Source organism: Mauremys mutica, chromosome 8 (assembly GCF_020497125.1).
Source record: "Mauremys mutica isolate MM-2020 ecotype Southern chromosome 8, ASM2049712v1, whole genome shotgun sequence".
Taxonomy (NCBI): Eukaryota; Metazoa; Chordata; order Testudines; family Geoemydidae; genus Mauremys; species Mauremys mutica.
Genome location: NC_059079.1, coordinates 28,483,333 through 28,509,520, shown reverse-complemented (window position 1 = coordinate 28,509,520; position 26,188 = coordinate 28,483,333). Strand labels below are relative to the sequence as shown.

General features: G+C 41.1%; 1 protein-coding gene across 1 annotated transcript in view; it reads left to right on the top strand.

The window, feature by feature from the left end:
• Window positions 1-17,970, top strand: part of LOC123376082 (vitellogenin-2-like) — a 28,101-nt gene extending 10,131 nt beyond the window's left edge. Inside the window, exons 16-35 of the mRNA XM_045027769.1 lie at window positions 685-804; window positions 888-1,077; window positions 2,922-3,015; window positions 3,151-3,336; window positions 4,101-4,245; window positions 4,368-4,596; window positions 4,684-4,859; window positions 5,279-5,824; window positions 6,360-6,410; window positions 8,119-8,253; window positions 9,069-9,281; window positions 9,382-9,524; window positions 10,142-10,280; window positions 11,089-11,224; window positions 11,827-12,013; window positions 12,951-13,045; window positions 14,217-14,314; window positions 15,240-15,399; window positions 16,756-16,917; window positions 17,627-17,970. Coding sequence (XP_044883704.1) covers window positions 685-804; window positions 888-1,077; window positions 2,922-3,015; window positions 3,151-3,336; window positions 4,101-4,245; window positions 4,368-4,596; window positions 4,684-4,859; window positions 5,279-5,824; window positions 6,360-6,410; window positions 8,119-8,253; window positions 9,069-9,281; window positions 9,382-9,524; window positions 10,142-10,280; window positions 11,089-11,224; window positions 11,827-12,013; window positions 12,951-13,045; window positions 14,217-14,314; window positions 15,240-15,399; window positions 16,756-16,917; window positions 17,627-17,745 — 3,324 coding nt within the window. The 3' untranslated portion in view covers window positions 17,746-17,970. The remainder of the gene's footprint in view (window positions 1-684; window positions 805-887; window positions 1,078-2,921; window positions 3,016-3,150; window positions 3,337-4,100; window positions 4,246-4,367; window positions 4,597-4,683; window positions 4,860-5,278; window positions 5,825-6,359; window positions 6,411-8,118; window positions 8,254-9,068; window positions 9,282-9,381; window positions 9,525-10,141; window positions 10,281-11,088; window positions 11,225-11,826; window positions 12,014-12,950; window positions 13,046-14,216; window positions 14,315-15,239; window positions 15,400-16,755; window positions 16,918-17,626) is intronic.
• The last annotated feature ends 8,218 nt before the right edge of the window (window positions 17,971-26,188 follow it).

The window sequence follows — 26,188 nt, the reverse complement described above, 5'->3', positions numbered from 1 at the left end:
GACCCCCGGCCGGTGAATTATCGCCGAAGTGGGACCCGCCGCCAAAGTGCAGCTGGGTCTTCGGCGGTAATTTGGCGGCGGGGGGCCCTTTCGTTCTGGGACCCGCCGCCGAAGTGCCCCGAAGACCCGCGGTGGGGGCCGCCAGTCACCGAATTACCACCGAAGACCCAGCTGCACTTCGGTGGCGGGTCCCGCTTTGGCGATAATTCGGTGGCAGGGGGCCCCCGCCGCGGGTCTTCGGGGCACTTCGGCGGTGGGTCCCGGAATGGAAGGGCCCCCGGCTGCCGAATTACTGCTGAAGCGGGGGCCCCCCGCCGCCGAAGACCCCAGACCCCCGGAATCCTCTGGGCGGCCCTGGAGAAGGTTGTGAAGGCCAGGACTATAACAATGTTTAAAAGGGAACTGGATAAATTCATGGTGGCTAAGTCCATAAATGGCTATTAGCCAGGATGGGTAAAGAATGGTGTCCCTAGCCTCTGTTCGGCAGAGGATGGAGATGGATGGCAGGAGAAAGATCACTTGAACATTGCCTGTTAGGTTCATTCTCTCTGGGGCACCTGGCATTGGCCACTGTCGGTAGACAGATACTGGGCTAGATGGACCTTTGGTCTGACCCGGTACGGCCATTTTTATGTTCTTAGTTGAAAATATACTGTATTAAGTGCCTTTTTGTTTGTTTCCTAGCTGTTGGGATGGAGAGAGTTGCCTTCAGAAAACCCTCTGTTATCAGCTTACATTAAATTATTTGGGCAAGAGCTGGCCTTTGCTGACATCAACAAGGATCTCATTCAGCAGGCTATGAAGGTATGCACTCCCCCTAATTTTGTCTGAAGTGTTTGGCAGCTTTACCTCCTCATTCAACCTGCTGTATCTCTGTTACATTGTAGCTTGTGACTGGACCAGCAGACAGACACACATGGCTGAAGAGAGTGATCCATCAAATCCAAAATGGCATTGCAGAACGATGGATTCAGCCATTATATTCAGGAGAATTTCGGCACATCATCCCTACTACTGTTGGTCTGCCATTGGAATACAGTTTATATACTACTGCTGTGGCACGTGCAACAGCCCGTGGTGAGCTTGAGAACATAAGATTAGCTATATTGGATCAAACCATGGGATGGGAGGCAAATTAGGAGGCAGTGGAGTGAAAAGTTATCAGAACAGAAAGGTAGGAGGGACTAATTTATGTAGAGCCTTGAAAGCCAGGACAAAAAGGGAGGAAGGAGAGCTAGTGAAAATATTTGTAGATGGTTGGAACATAGTTGCAGCAGCAGGCAAGGTAGATGATTTTTGCTGCAGTGTTTTGGATGGACAGAAAAGGGAGGGGGCGAGGTAAGAATCTGAAAAACCAAAGAGAAGAAGGTGACAGTACTCAAGGTCAGAAATAACCAAAACCTGGACAAGAGATTTTGCTATAGGAATGGGGATGAGTGGGTGGATTCTGAAGGTGATGCATAAAAACACGCAGCAGATTTAGTACCAACTAAGAGAGAGAGGAACTGAAGATGGCTCAGTAGTCACTGTATGGAATTGCCAGTAATGATGGAGACGGGAGGCGGAGTAGAGGGCTTGCAAGGGGACATGAGGAGTTCCATTTTAGACATGTTACGTTTGAACGGGTGGTGGGATATTTAGTGATCATAAAATTATGCAGAAAGTTGTAAATTAGACAGTATTATTTGACTCTCTCTTTCACTACAGCAGTGAATCTCACAAACTGACTACACAGTGGGTGAAGAGACATTTTCCTTTGTTTTAAACTTGCCTGTCATTAACTGAATTGAGTGGTCCTTTTTGTCCTGTATTATGGTAAAATGTTAAAGGGAGGGACCATACCTTTGAGTAACAGTACATTTAAATACCTCTTTACTGTCCCCTCTAATTCTTCTCTTTTCGAGGCCTAATTTTTGCAGCCGCTCACTGTATGTAGGTCTTATGATATCATTTGCTATCTTTGTTGCCCATCTCTGGATATTTTTAGTCTCTCTTAAAACGAGCAGGCTAAAACTGAACAACTGCCTCCAAAGGAGAGCATATACCATTGTTCCATATCATATTATTAACTTTTGCAATAACTTCTATCCCCAAATATTCCATTCTCTGCCCACTGGCCCAATTTCATCACTGAGGTATCCAGCTGGGCTCCTTTATTTCTTTCCTGTGATGAATTTTGGAAGTTAAGGGCTGATCAGCATATGTAAACTTTTTAGATGATGTTTGATTCTTATCCCACTTAACTGGTTACTCCATTGACTTGAGTGGAGTTGTTTCTGATTTACAGTGGTATAACAAGTATCAGAGGGGTAGCCGTGTTAGTCTGGTTCTGTAGAAGCAGCAAAGAATCCTGTGGCACCTTATAGACTAACAGACGTTTTGCAGCATGAGCTTTCGTGGGTGAATACCCACTTCTTCGGATGCAAGCAGTGGAAAGTGGTATAACAGAGCAGAATCAGGACCTATATTTATCAGTGTTCATCATCTTCCATTTATCCAACCTGAATATCATCTGCCATCCTGCCATCAAATTCACCAACACATATAAGTCTTCCTGGATTTTCTTGGAATCTTTTTTATGATTTCTACACATAGAAATAACTTAGTGCCATCAGTACAAGTCACCAGCTTGCTCACCACTTCCCCTGCAAATCATTAATAAATATAATAAATTAACTAGCCTTAGTTCTCGTATGACCCCTTCATGTTCCTGACTGCAAATGTCTCTCGACTCTGAGGAGTAGCTGCTCACTACATCTCTGAGTTTCTTATTGATTATCCAGTTTTCAATTCAGGACAAAACTTTGCTCTTTTCACCATGGCTTTTATTTTCATTAATAATCTGTTATGAGAACCTTTTATCTTTACTCATTTATTTTTACTTGTACCATCTTTGACTTTTTTCTCTCGGTCTCTTGCAGTTGATGTAAAGCTGTCCCCTCCTTTATCTGGTGATTTTAGACCTTCACAGTTGTATGAATCCAACTTGCAACTTCGTGCTGACATCAGCCCAAGGTAAGGAAAGTGTTCTCATTTTTATGTTTCTGAGATTTACAGAGACTTCTATGGAAAGGGAGTTCTACCTCTTAAAGAGCAGTGGCTAGATACAGTGTCCGTTTGCTTATCTGTGGCAATTTCGCTCTCTTTCAGCATCTACTTTAACACAGTGGCAATGATGGGAATCAACACAGAATACTTTCAGTCTTCTATTGAAATTCACACCAAACTCCATGTACAAGCTCCATTGAAATTTGATGCCAAGATAGACATGAAGGAAAAAAGCTTGAAGTTTGGAACAACCCCATGCCAACAGGAGACTGAGATAGTGATGGGAAGGTAGAGTTGTTAAATTTCTGTCATTTAAAATATTTTTTGTGAAACCTTCCAACACAATAAGCAGTATAATCATTTCACATGATCAAGGATACAAGTGACTCATAGTTACATTGCACCATTTTTGTGCAATGTAATTCATGATTTCTTTTGTTTGGGTTTTAGGGTTTTTTTGTAATATGAGATAAAATTTTCAAAAAGTACCTAAATCAGTTTGAAACTTATTTCTCACTTTCAAAAGTGACTTAGGACTTGGCTGTATGAATACTTAGTTCATGGCAAGCTAAGGTGTAAATCTACCTTGCACTAGTCAGCTGCACACTAACTGTCTGTGTGCAGATCTTTAGTGCACTTTAATCTACTCCCATTTCAAAGTGGGGTAGATCAAAGTGCACTAAGGAACTTTCAGTGCCCAGCAGCAGGGTCCACACAGACACTTAGCACACAGCAGGCTAGTGAGAGGCAGTGTACACCCCTGCTTGTTCGGCTAGGCAAGCCCTTAGGCACTCAGGAACCTAAGTCGAATGGGGTTTGAAAATGTTACCCATTGTCTTTATACCAACCTGCAGTTCATCTAGGCCCAAATGATTTCTAAGTCATGTTATTAGGCTGCAAAAATGCATTTATAAATAGTTATTTGGTTCTTACAGTTCAGTGTTCAAAACTGTATGACTCTTAAAATAGAGACATTAATAGAGACATGATTAAATCCATCCAACAGCCCTTTGGAGCTACTTATAAATAATATTTCATGCATAATCCCACAGGCATAAGGCTTTTGCTGTATCAAGAAATATAGGAGAACCAGGCACAGAGAAGAAGATTCCAGTACTCCCAGAAGGTGCTGGGTCAAATCTGCTGAAGGAGCATTTCAAATCATCTGAAAGAACTTCGAGAGAAGGTGCCGTGACGGTAACTAACTCTTCTTTGTTTGTATATTAATATTTATTTTCTCTGTACTACATGCATGGTGATATTTGTACTTCTTGTCTGTGAAATGCTACAGTGTACTAATGTGCTCATGTTTAATGCAGCAAAGAGAGGCTTCTGACATCCTACCTAAGAAATATTCCTATGGTCCTGGACAGGAACTTCACCACAGTGCAGGAGGAAAAACATATACACAAGCCATTTGTGTCAAAGTGACTCGTTTTGGTTGTCAGGCCTGTTTTTACAGGAGAGCACGAGATGCCTCTGTTTTAAAAAATACATATTTTCACCGATTAATTGGAGAACATGAAGCTAAAATAGTTTTGAAACCAGGTATAGTATTGAATACAAGATTTTCTGTTTATCTATGTCAGTACAGCTGAAGCAGTATATCTCCTAATGGATGTATCTGTTGTGTAGCCCGTACAGATGCAGCTATAGACAAAATACAGCTGGAGATTCAGGCAGGATATAGAGCAGCTTCCAAAATAATCCAGGTGGTTACCCTAGAGTCCGAGGAAGAAGATGATTCATCTCCAGATGACGTGGTTCAAATGAAACTGAAGAAGATCCTAGGAATTGAAAATGTGTTTAAGGTAATTGACTTTGAGATGTTGAGGGTGTATGGGGCAGGAACCCTATTTAAGCAAACAAAAAGCAATGGTTTTAAAATACATTATGGAATATCTGCATGGAAAATGGAGAATACGGTTAGTAAAACGGGTACAATTTCAAATGAAAGGCGTGTGTGTAAGTCAACATGAAAGGCTTGAGTGGAACTTGGGTGGTGCATAGACCTGATGTTGGCCCTCTGCACATGGATGAATTCCAGCCTAAATAAGTGGGCACAGTTATTTTTCCACCACATCTTATTTAATAATCATAGCAGTGAAGTTGTGCTTCTTTAAAGGAAAAGAACAAGCAAATAGTTTGAAATCCAATAAGATAAAATAGTAAAAATTATTTCTTTTGATGTGTCTAATCACCAGCATCGTTCTTTGAAATGCTGTTGCAGGTTGGAAATAGAACTCAGCGGCACAAGAAAGGAAAGATCCAGATGACAGAGTTCCGGGCAGAGCCCAATGCTAAACATCCATCTAGTTCATCTTCTTCATCCTCCGACACTTCCTCTTCTTCTTCTTCTTCTTCCTCCTCCCCTTCTTCCTCTTCTTCTTCCTCCCCTTCTGGTAAGAGGGTCAAAAATCAAGATCCGAAAGACAAAACATTACAACCTGGAAACAGAGATGAGAGCAGCAGCAGTAAAAGCAGCAGTAGCAGCAGCAAAAGCAGCAGCAGCAGCAGTCGTGACAGCAGCAAAAGCAGCAGCAGCAGCAGCGGTGACAGCAGTGACAGCAGCAGCAGCAGCCGCAGCAGCAGCAGCAGCGACAGTGGCAGCACCAGCAGTGACAGCACCAGCAGTGACAGCACCAGCAGCAGCAGCAGCAGCAGTAAAGCACCTCGACCTGGAAGCAGACATCAACTCGTCAGAGAGCCGAACAGCAGCAACAGCAGCAGCAGCAGCAGCAGTAGCAGTAGCGATAGCGAGTATTCCAAAACACAGGTAACTTATGTGGGTCACTAGAATGCATGGTGGTGGTGGTGATGATGATGATAAAGTCAGTGAGAGTTACATTGCAGATAGCAGGTGGCTTGATGTTGTATATCAGGAAATTATGAATTGACACTACAGAATACACTGGTCCAATATTGTGAAAACTGCACTAAGAACCCCACTTCCACCAGGCAACCACCAGGCAACCAGGTGACCCCTTTACAGTATCTCCAGGGTTTCCACTGCTTTGTCTGAGATATTGTTACAGGCCACCAGAACTAGGCGACCAATTTTTGTTGGTTTATTGGTCTCTCTCAATGGGGTTTTGCTGTTGCATGTTTTAGTCTTAATTCTCTGGTGGAATTTCCAGGGGCTGCTAATTTAGGAGCATTAATTTTTCTATTTAAACATTTCAAGATTTATACTGTTGTTTTTTAGTCTGAAATCCTTACTTACTTCCAGTGCTGCACATTGCAATGCAATTACAGAAAGCAGGTTCTTCTATGTAAGGCTCTTCAACTTTCTACTTTTATCATTTTCAAAGAGAACTCCAGAGATCTATCAGTATCGCTTCAAGTCAGCACATACACAGGAGGTAAGTTTTCTTCACTCACTGCATCTGACTTGACATGGGTAGAATTAAATCCTGAAAGAACACACATGGGAATTATTGCCCTTGTGAAGGAAAATAAGTGGTATTACAGTCTTTGTAATAGCAAAAACGAGGAGTCCTTGTGGCACCTTAGAGACTAACAAATTTATTTGGGCATAAGCTTTTATGGGCTAAAACCCACTTCATCAGGTGGGCTAAAAAACACTTCATTCATTTTAGCCCACGTCCTGACCACCAAGATGTTCGGTATTCTGAGTGGATGGTGGCAAGGGCACTCTGGGGTATGTGGGAGATCCACGCCAAAGTCACTGCTTCCATGTGTTTGTTTAATTATTTAGACAAAGTGGAACAGCTCTGACAGGAGAGATTGAGAGAGCCCAGCCCTGGAATACCCTGTAGCCTGTGGGTCAGGGTACTCAGCTGGGATGTAGGAGACACAAGTTCAAATCTCTGCCCCAAGTCAGGCAGAGCAGGAATTTGAAAACAGGCCTCCCAGCTCCAGGGCTATTGGCTATAATGCAGGCTTTCTCTCTCTTGTTTTTTGTAAGGAGCAGAGCTGGCTTAGGTGCCTAACTCCAGGTGAGGGTTAATGGCCGTGAATCCAAGGTGAAGTTAGGCATGTACCTATCTTTGATTTGTGGGGCTTCAAACATGCACCTCTCCCTGGCATTTCCTATTGGCTGCTTTAGGTGGCTCCCCACTCAGCTGGCTGGTGTTTGTGGATCTCCTTCTGAGGCACCTAATTCTCCCCATGCCTTGTAGAGGAGCATGCATACCTAACTCGGGCCTAAGGATTCCACCAGCTGACAGGGTGCATAAAAGTTAGGTGTTGCAACACTCACTGGCACCACATCTAAGTCCCTTCATGAGTTTAGCTCAAAATCCCTGCCATGAGGAACTTAAATAATTTGAGAGGCTCTGGTAACTTGACATCTTGGGCTAACTTCTCTTCTGGTCTGAACTAGCGTAGCCTGATTGACAAACGCGGTAGAATACACCGGCTTGTTTTACTTTAAATCAGTGGAGGATGCTTGTTAAGGGCCTGATCCAAAGAGGAGTCAGTAGCAACAATTTCCACTGCAGTCAGTGTTTCATGGAAAGTAAAGCGACCAGTAGGAAAGTAAGATGAAAAGTGGTGGTTCATCCATTCCTGGGATCAGGCCCTAAATTCCTAAAGAGCAATGGACTGAGTCAGTGCTACTGTTTTATATCAAACCAAAGCTTTGCTGGGTTGCAGTGATTTGGGTATTATTTTATATGTAGCCATAGGAAGAGCTTGTAAAGCCGAAGTGCTATTTGAATGCACTGTTCCTGTGTAAATAGTCTCAAATAGAGAGCAAAAATGAACCTGACTTATGGCTTGATCCTGACAAGCCTTATCCATACCAGTAATTTTTACTCACGCAAGTAACCCAATGGGTCTGCTCAGATACTAAGAACTACTTGGGCAAGAAGATCTATGGGTGAGCAACAATTTGTAGGGTTAGACCCAAAGATATTAAAAAGGAATACGATATAATATTTTGAAATCATTCAGCTACTCAATTGAAGGTTATTGACAATAATCTGGTAATTAGAATATGCTTTAGCCGAACACTGTAAAATAATATTCTGCATTGTCATTTTAAACATCTTCCTATGAACTAACTTAAATAGCTCTACTAATGATGATTTTTTTTTATTGTTGCAGTTTCCCAAAAAGAAAGTCCCAGGCAGTAGCAGCGCCACCAGCAGCAGCAGCTCTTCCTCCTCTTCCTCTTCCTCCTCCTCCAGCTCTAGTTCTAGTTCCAGTAGCAGTGAAGACACCAACAGAGCAGGTTCCCGGGTCAGTTTCTTAATCTTCAAGAAATGCAGTATGTAGTATGTTAGCATGGCAGCATTGCCATGGACTTGCAATTATTGTCCAGCTAATGGGTAAAGAAAAGTAGCTGCCATATTAAATCACATGGAGCCAGAGTGTGCTGCCTCTTGTTTGCAAGCACAGGAGAAAGATGTCTGTGCAAGCAACCTTCCCCCCCTCTCCCATGTTACGCAACTGTGCCACCAGCAGGAGCAGGCCATGTGCTTCCAACACTCTGTGAAACCCAGGACTGCTTGCTCCTATTTCACCTGGAGAGCAAGACCAATCACGGAGCAGGACCATATTGTACAAACACAGAACAAAAAGGTGGTCTCTACCCCAAGGAGCATACAGTATAAGGCAAGAGATGACAGGTGATATAGACAGACAGGCAGGGGGGCTTTGTCTCCAAAGCTTAGGGCTGAGTATTTACAACAAACAGCATACCTAAAACATGCTGATTTAAGGTATTCTGGTATTAGACACTCTTTCTTATTTCCAGGAAAATGCACTTGTTCTAATTCTTTGAGCTAAATCCCACAGCTTTTACTCAATGTTCACTTTGTGAAAACGCCCATTGATATCAACTGGAGTTGTGGCTGAATAAGCATTGCAAGTTTGGGCCCATTACATTTTTATTTATTGTATATTATATTATATTGTATATCTGTCATATGGAAAATTACATGCATTTGTCAACTTGTTACTTTCCATTTATATTATTTGTACCATAAATAAAAGCTAACATAATGTAGTAATAATATAGTTCTGAGGCATTTTTTTTCCTCCCTTGCTTTTAGCCTAAATTTTTGGGAGACAGTAAAGCACCAGAACTGGCTGTTATTCTTCGTGCTTTTCGAAATGATAAAAAGCTGGCAGGCTTCCAGCTCGTGCTATACACAGATTTATACTCCACCAGACCCAGGATACAAGTGTTTGTGTCAAACATCACAGGATCAAGCCAATGGAAAATCTGCGCTGATGCTTCAGTCATTAATGCTCACAAGGCAGCGGTAAGACTCAAAAATAACACCGCACTGTTCTAAACACAATACAGCGATCTCAGGTATGTTTTACATTTTAAAAAATGGAATGTTTTTGTCTCCATTATAGAGTTATCTGAAATGGGGCCGGGATTGCCAGGACTACAGGATTTCTTCAGAGCTTGTAACTGGCCGGTTTGCTGATCACCCAGCCATACAGCTGAAACTGGAGTGGCCTAAAGTTCCTTCAAGACTCAAATCATTTGCCAGCTGGTGAGGTTTTGCTCTTTCATTTCAGCAATTTATTTTACGATGTACCAGTCAAGCTGGGAAAATCCATGTTCAGCAATGAGCTTCCCATGATTGACTGCCAATCCTTGGTCTCACAATTGTCTCATTTCTGATTTGTTTGAGTTTGGAAACTCATCAAATGACCCCTAAGGAGTATAAGATAACCATCTACTGTACAAACCTACCATACTGTACAAGTGGAAGGTAATCCCTTTATACCAGGCAGAAGTTACTGAAAAGTTAGGGCCAGATTCTCTACGTCACGAAGCTCTTATTCAGTAAAGCAGGGAGTGAGGTTGGAGCCTGCCAGGGAGTCCATTATGGCTCACTGTTTCTCAAAGTGGACCTGTGTTGCCCTGGGGACTGCTCTAATTTGTGCCAGTTGCTGTGTATGCTGGCTCTGTGCCACATAAGAGCTCCTTCACACCAGAGGACTTTTCAGCTGTCCACATTGTCTGCTCTCAGCCACAACAAAGGGGCTTGTCCTTAAAATCTCCTCAAAGTTATGGTCAGATAGAAAATGCCTCAGATATCCAATACCTGAGTGCCTGAGGGACCTGAGTCAACTTTACCGTTAAATCATGTTTTTCTTTTTCAAGGTTTTACACTTTAATCCCGGGAGCTGCCTATATGCTAGGGTGGTCTGAAATACAGCACAAAAATCCTTCTCAACAGGCCAAGTTGATTGTGGCTCTAACTTCTCCAAGGACTTATGATTTTGTTGCCAAAATGCCTGAGGTAAATATACAGCATAATCATGCCATCACATATTTCACCTGACAGAATACTTTGATATTTTTTTTTATTAGAGCTGGGTCAACATTCCAAAAAAGTATTTTAAAACATTAGTTCAGATTAAAACAATGATATTGATTCACTGTTGTCTCTGGTTATCTCGTGGAAATTCTTTTTGAGTTTGGAAGTTATCCACCCAGAAAGCAGAAACTAAATACCATATGATTTAGGTGACCAATCACATAGCAGGAGTGAATACTGGCAGAAGAGTTCATGAGAAATGGTGAAGAGTTCATGAGAAATGAATATGCTGAATTATGTTCACATAAACTATTTGTCAAATAATTTCAAAAAACCAATATTTATGTAAAAATCTAAGTCAGGGGTAGGCAACCTATGGCACACGTGCCAAAGGCGGCACACAAGCTGATTTTCAGTGGCACTCACAGTGCCCAGGTCCTGGCCACTGGTCCAGGGGGCTCTGCATTTTAATTTAATTTTAAATGAAGCTTCTAAATATTTTAAAAACCTTATTTACTTTACATACAACAATAGTTTAGTTCTATATTATAGACTTGTAGAAAGACACTTTCTAAAAACGTTAAAATGTATTACTGGCGCGCGAAACCTTAAATTAGAGTGAATAAATGAAGACTCGGCACACCACTTCTGAAAGGTTGCTGACCCCTGATCTAAGTCCTCCCGCAGATAATTCACAAACAGGAAAAGAGGCTGAAATCAACAGATAAATTATTTGCTGTGAATAGCTTGCTGAACTCTATTTTAAATCTGTTTTCTGATTCCTTTTCAGCTGACCATTTATAACAGAGCCCTCAGGCTTCCGTTATCATTGCCTGTAGGGCCATCTCCACCAGCCTCAGCACTGCAGGCCCCGATCTGGAATTTCTTTTCTGAAGCACCATCTGCAGTCCTGGAGCATCTTAAAGGTCAGCAGTTCACTCTCTTCAGAGACACAAGATCTACAGGCTCTATCGTTATTTTACCATTGTCTGATAATACATGGAATTGTTTTTCTCTTATTAAGAAATAAATAGCTCTCTAGTGGGTTTTTTTCATTATGATAATGTTAAATCATTTCCAACTGTAGAGAACATAATATATGGTGCACAGAAGCCCCGAAGTATTTATTTCCAGATTGGAAATCAGAGATATTAAACTTTCCAAAGAACTCCTCACATTGGTGCACGTACTGCTGTTGTTTCACATCCAGTCTGTCTGCAAGAGTCAAGAGAAATTTACATAGGAATCCATGAATTCACTTTAATCATTTGTTCTGGAAAATCCGAAGGGATACATTTTGAATTGTCAGAAACCGCATTTGTTGTGAAAATGTGAGGAATATATATTTCATGCCTTGCTTAGAGATTATGGGCACTGAGTAGCCTAAATCCCATGTAATCCTAGAGAAAAAATATCATCTGTTGTCTCACTGAAATGTAGAGCCAAAATAAAATATTATATTTAAATAAATATCTCGTATGAAAAGGAAAATATTCATTTGTTTCTATGGCATGTTTTCTTTTACCAGCTCGTTGCTCCGTTTCCCAAGACAAGATCACAACCTTCAATGAGGTACAGTTTAACTACTCACTGCCCACAAACTGCTACCACATCTTGGCCCAGGATTGTAGCCCAGAACTGAAGTTCCTGGTAATGATGAAGAATGCGGAAGAATCTGCTGACCTTAAAGCAATCAATATCAAGCTTGGCAGTCAGTAAGTAATTCTAAAAGTCATTACAATAATCCAGTCCTGAAGTGACAAAAGCAACCTCGAATAAAACACTCTTGGCTTCTGCTGCAAACTTGATGTATGAGATTGCAAACTTCACTAAAAAAAAGAGGGGTACTCCCCACTACATTTTCCTCAGAGGGAGCAGATGTTACCTCTGCCACATACTATGCAACTCATCAGCCCCACATCCATTTTAACTGGACTGTGATTTGCCCAGTTGTTTTCATCCAACTCCTTTTCTGGCCTGACACTGGAAATGCAAAGGTATCATCCAGATGTAACACAGAAGAAACTTCTGTCTAAGGCCTGCTCTACACCAGCGGGTGGGAGATCAATCTAAGTTACGCAACTTCAGCTACATGAATAACGTAGCTGAAGTCAACATACTTAGATCTACTTACCGTGGTGTCTTCACTGCGGTAAATTGATGGCTGATGCTCTCCCATCGCCTGCGCCTCTCGTCCTGATGGAGTACCAGAGTTGACGGCAGATTGCTCAGCGGTCGATTTATCGTGTCTAGACTAGACGTGATAAATTGACCCCCCCACTGGATTGATCGCTGCCCGTCGATCCAGCAGGTAATGTAGACGAGCCCTAAGTGTTACATTGGTGGTATTGCACCCAGAGTTGTGTCAGTGTTTCCCTTTATAACCTCATGTGCATCTTGAATAAGATGGATGGCAAAACAGAACATGATGTTACCCCACACAAAAGGTGGGATGAGCCCGCGATGTGCATTTATGCTAACTATGATGTTGAAACAAGATAATGCTAAAATCAGGGATATTTAGTGAAAGAGGTTGCAAAGAATCCTGTGGCACCTTATATATATATAGTGAAAGAGGTTGTAGTCTGGACATGGTGTGTTCATGAACATGATCAGAGTAGAATATAAATTCATTTTTTTCTCTTTTCAAAGTGAAATTGACATGTATCCGGCAAATGGACTTCTTAACCTCATGGTCAATGGTGTTGAAACCCAAGTGGAGAATATCACATATACATCTGACTTTAGTAGGTGTCCGTTTAGCCCTTCTTCATAGGTTGTATCAGGAGAGAGAGAGATATATACTCCAGTAAAGCTTTTTTTTATCATTTTGGCAGTGATATTGCTTGAAACAAACATTTTTACCTTTGTACTTAAGGCTAAAGAGTAATATTTACTCTTCCCATTGTGTATTTATATACATATTTGCAGATCAGCATTTATAAAGATAGACTAGAATTGGGAACTTTTGAAAAGTTAAGCAAGAGACAGTTGAAGTTAATTGACCGACCGCTCCCTTTCTAAAATGTGTAGGCATTTAGGATTCTGACTCACAGAAGTTCTGAACTGGAGGAAGGGTATTATTTTATCCCAAATGTCTTGATCACTTATATGATGAAAGTTTTCCAACTATAGCTTTTCTTATAATTGCTATATCTATATGATGGGACTTTTTTTGCCAACTTGACTTATATGTGACATTTTGGGATTTTATATCAATATTAAAAATCAATAGAAATATTTATAAAAACACTAACAAAAATTATGGAGAACTGTAGGGATAAAGTCAGCCACCAGGCAGAGCCTGTTCTGTTCTCTCAATGCATATGCAGTTTGTTCTATGAATAGACACATTGAAACTTTGTTTCCAATTAAGAGAGCTGGATACAATACAGTTGTTCCCCAACTTGGTTATAATAACACAGTTAAAAGCTGTGGGACATAGATGGGGCCAAACCTCTCCAAAACTGAATTAAAATTTTGGGAGTCCAGGGTTTTATCCCATTATCATTTACTTGGTTACAGGTAACTGCTATAAATGGATGAGGTGACTACCAAGTTGCAGTCAAGTCTTCTGACTCCATTAGAGTATAGACAGGGCCTTAATATCTACAAAAATGTAATACTAAGTATTGGAGGACTCCATTATTGTTCCCTGAAATAAATAGGAACCTGTTAATATTTACAAAGGAAAATTAATACAAAAGTGATTGTTAAGGCTATAGAGTTAAAATTATGTTTCCCTAGTTCCTGCCAACAACTACATTCCATATTTGCAAATTTTGAGGAAAGTAATTAGTTAATATACAGTGTGTTTTGGTTCTTCAACAACAACAAAAGAAGAAAAACAAGGCTTTGATTATATTTTTACTGAATTATTATAAAGATTATAAAAGATCATTTGTATTTTTATTACAGATGCTTCTCTGATGATCAGCAGTGAAAAGAAAGGTCTATCACTTGTGGCTCCTGACTATGGCATTGATAAACTATATTTTGATGGACGTACAGTCAAGGTATTTTTCTCTCCTCTGCTCATGTTTTCATTTGCATAAACTTCCCAGAAAATCCACAAAATTCCATAGTTACACAAGGGAATCAGATCACAAGATTATTTTACCCCATTTAGTGATAAAGCCCCAATTCCGCATTCAGACTCCGGTATCCATACTGATTCCTATTAATTGAAGTAGATGAAACTTTGCATGAGTGCAAGGGTCTGCATTAGTAAAGCCAACTTTAAGATCAGGATAAAAGAGTGTACAGAATAACAGCCTCCAGCCAGTCATCATAATATTCGGCTCTTACACAGCTCCTCTCCTCTGAGGAGCTCAAAATGTTTCACAGTCATTGAGGAATTAAGCCTCAGAACATGCCTGTGTGTTAGATAAACTAAAACATGGGGTGGTGAAGTGACTTTCCCAGGACACACATTGAGTCAGTGACATAGCTGCAAAGAGAACTCAGGAATTCTGAATCCCTGTCCCCTGTACTTCTCATTATATAACTCCTCAACTAGTCAAAACTCTGATTTTTTAAAAAACTCTAATAGAAGAATGGTCTGCTAGGAATGTAGAAGATCAATAAATGCGATGTATAGCAAGTGCTAATTGAGCTATTAAAAACATACATCAGACAGAATGTTTACATCTTCAGCATCAATCATTTAATAGATTAGACATGGACACAGGGATTTTAAAAAGGACCTAATGGAGCTAAGCACTCAAATAGGCCCCTTTGAAAATCTCAGCCAGAGTGATTGTTACGGAAAGCACAGAATCAAATCTTGTTCTTTAAAAACAAATATCTTGACTTTGCCTTAACTTTTATTTTCCTCTGCAATTATGTTACCTCAGGAGACCATTCTGTAACAAAATTCTGTTTCATTGACATTATCCTTAAATATAAACTTTAATTAACTTTTACTTTGTTTTCACAAAGGTTCAAGTTGCTTTCTGGATGGCGGGGAAAACATGTGGCATTTGTGGAAAATATGATGCTGAAAATAAACAGGAATTTCAGATGCCCAGTGGATATGTAGCTAAAGATGCAGTGAGCTTTGCTCATTCTTGGATTCTGTCAGAAAAGCCTTGTGCTGGCGGTATGAAAACTTTACTATACATAATGTATGATTACTACAGCTAGTTAAAAAACTGAATTTCCATCCTGTGGGAAATTGACATTTTGAAAAAAAATCTCAAATAAGTATGAAAAGTTGAAATCTTGAAATATTTCTCAGAACAGAAATTCCAATATAATTTGATTCAGAAATATCAAAAATACTTTATTGAAATGATTCGTTTGATACTCTGGTATATGAATATTAAATATAACATACATAATATTAAAATTAAAGTTTAAAAAACTTTAAAAAATGTAACATTGAAATGAAACAATAAAGCCATAATGAAACCAAACAAGAAAGTCAAGAGGAAATGAAAGAAGAGAGTTGAAACAAAATACTCCATTTCAATTTCAAATAGTTTCAAAAAAATTCCATTGAGAATTGCATCAAAATCAACACATTCCTGCAAAAAAAAATTTGTATTTCAATGAAATAGCATTGTTTGACAGAAAACTTTTCCATCCGATTATTTTGACCAGCTCTCATTATTACTTTGAGTGATAATTTAAATTGTTGGATCAATGCAACTATTTTTGGTCCAATCCAACAAAGCACTTAAGCACATTCTTAACTTTAAACATGTGAGTATTCCCATGGATTTCACTGGCACTACTCATGTGCTTAAGGTAAAGCGCATGCTTAAATGGTTTGGTGAATTGGGGTCCTTGTAATTTATTCAGTTACATCAGTTTAGATTACAATGCGCTTCAGCATATATAGTGCCTACATTCAATGTGTGCATAGAGAGAGTAAAATTATACTCAGCAGTAAGTTAAGGTTCTTCTCATCCACCTGTAACTGGCTGTAGTGATCACTGAAGATCAGACCTATCTGTTACTGACCAATGGGAATTGTTTCTTCGTAGCAATAACACCCAGCTCTACCAAATATCTACAAATATATTTAATCAGAATGGCCATGATATTCATGCCATTCTCTATTGATTATTTTTATTTGTGCACAGCTCCAGGTCCTTCTCCTGAAGATTGAGATCTATTCTCTGTTAAACTCAGGTCTCGCACTTACTCAGTGAACCAACTTACCCACATAATATTCATTAGGAAATACATTAGGTTAAATATCTCCATATTCATCCAGACATATCTCTGGACTCCATCTGAAATAAGTATCCTATATCCCCATATATATCTAATTAAAACAAAGGAAAATTATTAGTCAGAGATATTGCTTTACATGTGATCCATATAGAATTTTGGATGGAGCCAATTCATTTGATATACACAAAATATCACTAGCAGATGGAGAAATTTGGGGAAAATCTAAAGCCATTTACACAAGGTTTTGAAATATCAATGATTGTTTTATTTGCAGCCTGTAAATTGCAGCGCTCACTTGTGAAACTTGAGAAAACAATTCGACTTGAGGGCGAAGACTCAAAATGCTATCCTGTTGAGCCTGTGCTACGCTGCATGAAAGGATGTTCAGCAACTGAGACCACCCCAGTTTCTATTGGCTTCCATTGTCTGCCAGCTGGTAAGTCAACAAAAAATCCTATTATAGAAGCTATCCAAGTATTTACTACTTTAGGCCCTGATTAGCCAGGTGCTTAACTTTAAGCAGGTGAGTAATCTCTGTGATTTCAATAAGACTGCTCGCATGCATAAGCTTTGGCATGTGCTTAAGGACCTCACTGAATTGGAGTTTTAATCAATAACATTTGGTGTGTGACATTAACTTTAGTGGATGTAAAAATAAATATGTTGCCTGTCAGCATTTTATGACCTTTTCCTGGTAATGACTTTTTAAATCTGTAGCTAAATGAAGGTCCTATATTATCTATTGTTTATTCATCACCGTCTATGGGCCCCATCCTGCTTCCACTGAAATCATTGGAGTTTTGTCAATGTTTTGGGGGGGCGGGGCAGGGCCAGATTCTAAGAGAGCAACTGAGATATCACGAATATTGGTATCTACAATACATATTTTTTGTTTTAAAAGTTTGACATTTAAAAAAAAATAGATTCAAAATGAACTAGTATTATAATTGCTGTCTTTTAAATTAATGATTAGTTTGTTGTGATGGCTGCTTTTCAATCCAGTTAGTCAAATGAAATGTGCATGATAATTAGGAGACTCTAAGTCCGGTCAGTGTACTAATGAAGTCTGTATAACAAATCTCACGCATTGCAAATTGACTGTTCTTTTTCCTTCGTTCTTATCTATCATTTTTCTTCACTTCCAGATTCCGCTGCCAGCTTAGTTGAGGGACAGATGAAGCTTGACCAGAAGTCAGAGGATATACAGGACACAGTTAAGGCCCACACAGCATGTTCATGTGAGGAACTACAGTGCATTGCATGAGGCTACAGTTCAGCAGATTAGAAACGTGGAGCATTATTTTTATACTGTGATGCCAGAAAATTCCTCCCAGGCAATCACAGATATGTTAATTTAAGTGTTTAAAGTCCTACTGAATCTTCTTAGAGAAAACTGATCTTTCAAGGAAATGTTAAACTTTATTGCTGTAGAAACAATACTGACTATTCAGACATATGTGATTTCCTAATAAATCTGTGCATCTAAAAAGAAATGGTGAAGAGTCCCTCATTTCACGGTATGTAGAAAGGAAGAGGTCTGTTTTGCTTCATGTCACACACATCTACTTCCCATCTTAATGGGACTGTTCAATGTAGTAAAGAATTGTTGTTATTATTTATTATTACCCAGCACCTAGGAGCCCTAGTCAGAGACTAGCATTCATTGTGCTAGGTGCTGTACAAACGCAGAACAAAAAAGACGATTCCGCACCCCAAGCAGCTTACAGTTAAATACAAGACAAAAGACAGCAGAGGATACATAAAGACAGGGGAGGACAAGAAGTCTGTGTGAGAGGTGTGGTCTTAACACACATGGCCTAAACATTGACAAGTTTTTTGTAGGTCTGGTGGCAAAGGAGAGTTTCGAGGAGAGATTTAAAGGTGGATAATGAGGTCGTTTTATGGACATTTATGGGCTGTGCCTCTCAAATGTGTGGGGCAGGCACGAAGGGCATGTTTGAGAATGTAGCTACTTAGTACCCAAAACTACTTACTGCAATGTATAAAGAGCCTAATTCTGCTCTTACACCAGCGTGAACCAAGAGTTTTTTAATTGCAGGCAGTGGAGTTACCTCAGTGTAAAACTGGTGTTAGTGAGGTGAAAATCAGGCCCAAAAACTCTTGTCCTTTTTGTGTGAAAGTCTGGTGTCAATGGGAGTTTCACCACTGACTTGAGTGGGGACTGGCCTTTTCCTTTTGTGTTTATCCCCATTGACTATTAAGCATCCTGTTAAGGAATATTGCCACCCAGCCATTTCATTACTGACACCTTTTTACTTTTTACATGACACTCTGTTGATGCAAAGCAGAAGACAGTCTAACGGGCATTGTGAGGCTTAGTTAACGTTTGCAATGCACTTTGAGATGAAAAAGTTTTGTATAAGTGCTAAATATTATAACAACTTGTAATTCTCACTTATATAGCATCTTCTATCTAAGAATTTCAAACCTTAATTGATTAAACTCACAGCACCCCTGTGAGATAGGTATGATTGATATTATTATGCTCAACATACCGACAGGGAAACGGAGGCACCAAGTAGTTAAATGACTTACCTGTGGTCATGACGTGAGCTAGTATCAGCTCTGGTACTGAACCCCAGACCTGCTGACTTCAAGTCCTGTCATCCCTGTCCCACTACATCATGGTGTATTATTTTTCATAATAACTCTTATTATTTTATTAATATTCATATATACAGAAAACACTGTGGGAGATTTGTACAGGTTAGAATTATCATAATTGTGAGCTAGCTCCTTCTCGCCGAGGCTGATACATTCAACATCTGTGACTGTGTGTGAGGATTTATTGTTTGAAAACATGGCTCCAAACGTAGTGCTTTGGGAAGATTAAGTGTTAATGTTAATTAAATTTTCAATTACTTCATGGTTACCCTGTGTTACAAATAGTGTGATGTACACAGCTGCTTTTTTAATACTTGGAACTATCTCAGTATCACCCACCTTAACTACATTGCACTCAGTGGAGTTGCTATTGTGTAGAATGTAGATCATTTGGAAGTCAACTCATTTCTACTATGTCCTTTGCTTTCTAACAAAGCAGTATTAGGACAGTTGCATCTTTCAGCACTGAGGCAAGCTTAATACCAAAAATACAAACACACTGCACCCTGGAGCTGTGATGGAAAATACAGATTTCATGGATACCCCATAGTGCACTATTATAAGAGAACTCAACAGACCACAGAGCTTGAAATAAATATGAGACATGAACCCACCAGAACTCCAAGGGATGTGCTGGCTTGAGTCATGCCCAACTCTCATTCTGACCAATGATAGTCAGTCTTTGGTTGCAGCTGCATGCCCCTTTCTCCCTCCCTTTAGGCAGCAAAACTCATTCCCTCACACACCCTCTCACCATCATGAGATGTCTCAGCATGGGCTGGATGCCAAGCCCTGCTCATCTTCCATTTATGTTCATAACATACCCACAGAGATGCGAGATAAACATACTTTTGCTGGAACATTGCAATGTAACACTAATTTATTTCTTAGAATTCAGAACAGTTACACTCAAGAACCCAAAAACAGGGAGAGAGAGAGAGAGAGAGAAAACAGGCTGCTCCCTGAGGCAGTGAGGCACAATTCACCCCACCTTGCTTTAAATTGGCTTTTTCCAGACAGTCTGGCTGCTGACTGACTCAGACAACCCAGACTACAGGGTGTCACTCAAAGCCCCCTAGTCTGTAAGCAGAATCAGGAAATCTCTCATGCTTAAAGTGATCGCTGGTCATTTAAACCAATTTCCAGTATACCACACTTCCGAGGCATCGTGCCAATCTTTGGAAGACTCTCCCTCTTCAGGCCTCCCCGTTCAAACTCAAGGAAGAAGAAAAAAGAACATAATGGGTAAGTTATTGAGGCAAAAAGATCGTAAAAGAAAACGGATAGACACCCCTACAGAGCAGGAGACCTGCCCCCAAGCAAATTCACCTGACCACAGTGGGAGCCGAGAGCCAATCAACAACTTTCTCAACCCCAGTGGCAGAAGCAGCTTCTGAGTTGAGAGGGGAGCAGTGAACCACTCACTAACCTCCTGCTTCATAACAGTTCTGCAATGCACAAAAGCACATTATCCTGTTTTGTAGGGCTCTAAGCCAACAAGCAAATGGCTTTTCTGGGCTCATGTGTCCTGGATGAAGACTTGTCAAAGAGGATAATTTTCTTGTAATGTTTTTATTTATTTATTTAGATTTTAAGTAAATAAGAAGCCTCTAGGCAGCTCTAATGCCTCATTAAACATACAATAAAATCCCAGTAGCATTAATGCATTGCTTTCAACAGGAACTCAGCCAGCCACTTACAGAGACTCCTTTCTGCCCCATCATCATCGTGTGACGTCAGTACATCCTCAGCCCATCCAAAAACCTTCTCAGAGGTCTCTTGCAGAGCACCAGGAAAATCACCAAATTTGGACAATTTTGGACTGAGGAGCAAATTCCACAGTCCTAGAGCCCTCACAGAAAACACTCTGCCAGCCTCTTTTACTTGACATTGCAAGGTGATTGCAAGATGCTGAACTGGATCCAAACTTCTCCAAAATGTGGCATGGTCAGAAATGGGATCTTTGGTCAGTGCTTGGTAGCAAGAAACCAGCATGGAAATTCAGACCCAGCTCTAGATCCAACTTTATTCAAAATTTGGGGCTGTTCAGAATCAGTGATCCGGTCTGGGCTCATTTCTAATGAATAACACTCATAAAGACCCCTAAAAGCACAATTTAATATTAACCCTAAGTACTTATAAATGCTGCCAAGCAGCTTAGCCACTGAACTAAGTGTCCTAAAGTGCCAGGCTAAATGGCATAGGCCTGAAATAGGGATACCGTAAGTGGAAGGCCAGGGATGATGTCAGGTGTGTTTCTCAACTCCAAAAGAGCTAAGGAGAGATCTCTACCTGATGCAGCTGTTTTGTGAAACATTGATTTTATTGTCTGAATGGTTCTCTCAGCCATTCCAGTAGATTGTGGGCAACACCAGCCCATGACTAGAGGGTGTTGGGTCACTCACCAAAGTACACAAATGTGTGTGTGCGTTTGTGTGTGTGTGAGAGAGACTAAATATGATTCTCCAACACAGCAAATCTATAATAGCTTGCTACTGATTTGCCGTGTTCATGAGTTGTTTTTATTAGCAGGGCATTCATCTGCTCCAGCATATGCACAGACTAAGCAATCAAGGTCTGACAGGAAGAGAAGTGGTGGCAATTTTCAGGGCTGTTCAGGGGCTGGATCCACTGCCACAGGCTGTGGTGACTGGCAAGTGCTGTAACGTGTTGTGCTCCAGCTGATCTGTAGAGACCCTGCCGATGCTCTCTAAAATGTACCTATTTTGCAGAGATGTAATCCCATTTCAGACAAGACTCAGTGTTTAATTTGTACCAGGGCTGAGCCGTGACCGAAGCCTGAGCCCCGCCACCCCAGGCGTGTGTGTGTGGGGGCAAAGCTAAAGCCCAAAGGATTCAGCCCCAGGCTGGGAGCCTGTAACCTACCCTGCTGCCCAGGGTTGAAGCCCTTGGGCTTTGGCCCCAGGCAGTGGGACTTGGGCTTTGGCTTTGACTCCAGGCCCCAGCAACTCTAAACCAGCCCTGGCAACCCCCATTAAAATGGGGTTGTGACCCACTTTGGGGTCCTGCCCCCACAGTTTGTGAACCGCTGCTCTACAGTTTACATCCCTCCAGTCCAAGTGCAGACTAGTGGTGGGTTGCTAAAGGTGAGCAGTGTGGGGGTGTTGCTAGGGTGATTCCTAGCTGGGTATGGGCTTGGTGGGGGGAATTCTTAGCTGGAGAAAATGGTGGGTAGGTGCTATAGGGGAGGTCCTTAGCGGCGTGTCCAGGAAGCAGCAGGCACTAGGACTGGCTTGGATGGTGGGCTGTCTCTCCCTCTCCCTCTCAGGCTCTGCTGGCTGGGGAAACACCTGAAACTCAGTGCTGCAGGGAAGGCAGCAGAGCTGGTGGTGGAGGCCTCACCAGCCAGGGCAGGAGAAGTCGGTGGCAGAGAGCGGGAACACAACAGAGGGAGAAGAGGAGGTTCCTGGAAAGGAGGTCCAATCCTGGGACAGGCCAAGGTATATAAGGACTCTAGGTGGCAAGGCAGGGCAACTTTCCTTGGGCTGATCCTCCCACTCTCTCTGTTTGGGGATGGGGCAAGGGGTAGGTGTGCCATGGGGACAAGTGGGCATGGGTTTTTTTCTGCGATGCTGCACTGGCCCCAAAGTTCACCAGTTACCACTGAGTGTGGTTATCCAGGACTGGAGTGAGTGAGTTTCATTCCCCAAGATCTCTGAGTTATCCATTTCTCTGCTTGCAAATGGAACATGGTTACTCACTAACTCTTTAGGGATTCCAAATACAGCTCTCAGTTTAGCATTGATAGAGAGTGCTGACTTGTCTTGCAGATGCAGAACATCTAGACATTTGGAAAAGTAGTAGATAGGAGTGTTTGCCAAAGTCAAAAATATCTGCAGCTATCTTGTGCCATGGATCATCAGTAATCTCATGAAACCATAATGGGTCTTTTTGGTTTCTTGGCCTATATTTCTGACAAGCTCTGCATCATTCTGTGTGTTGGGTCAGACCTGGCTTCGCTATTACTTTTGTTCTCTGAACGCTTTAATGTGATTCATGCAAGCAGTTAAACATGTCCTGCCATGTTTTTAATTAATTAACCTTGTTGTAATGAAACACTGTAGTGTCTTTCACTGTAGGGATATTAAAGAAGGTACTAACAGTGATTCCTCCAAGTGACAGTGACTCCCCCAGTTTCATCAAGTACAAAAATCTTTTAGTTCTTATGTTAAAACTTGTAAGCTCCTGTCTGCAGAAAACACTGGTTGTATCTGTCCTGTGAAAGATACTCTATTACTATGTAAAACTTACAAACAAGTTAATTGGCTTTGTTCTTGAAGTAAACACTATGCTAGCCTTAAGCTGTAATTGATGCAATGTAAACAAACAGACCCCCACTCTCTGTGATTACAGGCCCGTGAGTCTCATAGGAATTAACACACACCCCAAAAGTGGTGGAGACAGTAAATTAAAATATGGTTAAGATATGGAATGTATGTTGATAAATGTTTGATGTACGTGAATGGTTAGGGAGGTGCCAGCCTAGAAAGGATCCATCAGCCGAAGAATGTGTCAAGTGTACCACCAGACAACCCCTGGAGGGTAAACTGGGATCCACCCCAAACACCTGGAAGGAATGTGCCACTTTAGACAGTGTGGAGCCACCAGGAATGTGCCATCTGCTGATTGAGCCAACAACAGCAGGATGAAACGGTTCCCATAGACAAACATGGAATTAATTCCTATAAAAATGGACTCTAAAAACTGAGGACTTTGAGTCTCTGGTTCTGCTGCCAACCTCCAGGAGCAACAGGTGCATCTTACACAGACTCGGCTCCATCCTCATGACCAAGATACCTGGCCAGTAACTTGGCATGAGCAACTTCTAGGCTGGTAACTATAGCACCTATACAGAACCTGAATGAATGATTGTGTGAATGAATATATATGTGTGTGTGTGTATAAGGAATAAGTGGTTAAACAACGTTGTTTATTTTTATCTGTTGCTTTATTATTATATTTACAATAAATGTGGCATCTTTGCCTTATCCCTCTTAATAAGATCCTGCTGGTTTTTATTATATTGGTATAGCATCACAACCCAATATGGCTGTAATGTGGAATTCGTTTGCTGCCTGGCCAGCCCTCATGTACAATACTGTGTAAGGCGTGCATTACAGGACTTCTGTGCCTCCTCCTTCAATTTGTTTAACAAATCTGTGCTGAGTGTGGCACAGAGCGCGTGACATAGACATAGACAACCTTTTCTTCAGTGATGGCACCATCTGTAGTATGTTTCACTGCAGTGCTTGATGATGTGTTACCCCTGGGCGATTCTGCACCAAAAAATAAAAAATTCTGTGCACATTATTTTAAAATTCTGCATATTTTATTTGTCAAAATAATACCAGTCTCAAATATTATGATAATTTATTTCAAAATACGGGCACAAAAAATCCTCCCCCACACCCCCAGGAGTAGAACATTAAAGAAACCCCTACAACAACCCAGTTCCTGTTTCTCTGCCACCTTCACTCCCAGAGCCCAGCTGCAGGGCGCCCACCCAGCCCAGACACCTGAACCGCCTATAACCCCAGAGCCCAGCCGTGGGGCACCCCCTGCTTTCCCCCCAACCAGAGCCCAATAGCAATTGTTTCATCAGAGAAGTCAAAGATGCTTCATCTAGGACTGAGGGGGTTAACAAACATGTGGACAAGGGTGATCCAAGGTCGCTCAGCAAAGTAAGCTGTCATGGGATAAGAAGGAAGGTCCTCTCCTAAATCAGTGACTGGTTAAAAGAAAGGGTAGGAACAGGCCACCCAAATACACTGAGAGACTCTGCTTCAATACTGGAAAAACACCTGCTTTGACAGTGCACACCTAGTTGTTTCCTGCCACACCGTACAGGGTATCATTATGGGGCCCATACAGGGTATCATTCAACAATTACAATCCAGACTCGATGGGGACCACATCTGGAAAGAAATCTTTCCCAGGCCCCCTTCTTCTGGCCTTCAAACAACTGTCTGTCAAACAACTTTCCAGTACCATGGACTATCACCGCTTGCATTCAAAATTCTGAACAGTTAAGCTTTTTGTATGTATAGGATAGGAATAAATGGTCAGTTTTCAGAATGGAGAAAGGTAAATAACAGGGTTCCCGTGGGAGCTGTACTGAACCAGTGTGTTTAACATATTTATAAATGCCACTGTTTACCCCTTTTTCCAGACCAATGTTTGCAGATGATACAAAATTATTCCAGATAGTTCAGTCCAAAGCAGACTGTGAAGAGTTACAAAGGGATCTCACAAAACTGGGCAACTGGGCAACAAAATGGCAGATGAACTTCCATGTTGATAAATGCAAAATAATGCGCATTGGAAAACATAATCCCAACTATACATATAAAATGATGGCGTCTAAATGATCTGTTACCACTCGAGAAAGAGATCTTGGAGTCATTCTGGATAGTTCTCTGAAAATATTCCCTCAATGTACAGGTGGCAGTCAAAAAAGGTTAGGAACCATTAGGAAAGAGATTGATAATAAGCCAGAAAACATCATACCGCCACTTATAAATCCATAGTACACCCACACCTTGAATACTGTGTACAGCTCTGGTTGCCGCATCTCAAAAACTATGTATTAGAATTGGGAAAAATACAGAGAGGGGCAATAACATTTAGGGCCCTGGAACAGCTTCCATCTGAGGAGAGATTAAAAAGACTGGGATTGTTCAGTTCAGAAAAGAAATGACTAAGGGAGTATCTGATAGAGATACTCTAAAATCATGAATGTTGTGGAGAAAGTGACTAAGGAAGTGTTATTTATCGCCTTGGTAATGGTCAAGACTTTGCTAATATAAAGCAAAATTAAGCTGTGAGCCAGAGGCAGGCCCTGCTCGCAGAAGCTGGCAAGGAAAGGGCTGATGCGGCACAAAGAAACATACCTAAAAGGTACTGGACACCAGATATAGGCCTATTCGCATACTTGTACATTCCACACAGATAACAAGGAACAGGCTGACCCATCCCAATGACAGGGCCAAAAGGGTAATATGATGGATAGAGTTGTTTTGGTTGAATCAACATGTACAAGGTGAGAGGCGGCACCTTGCTAC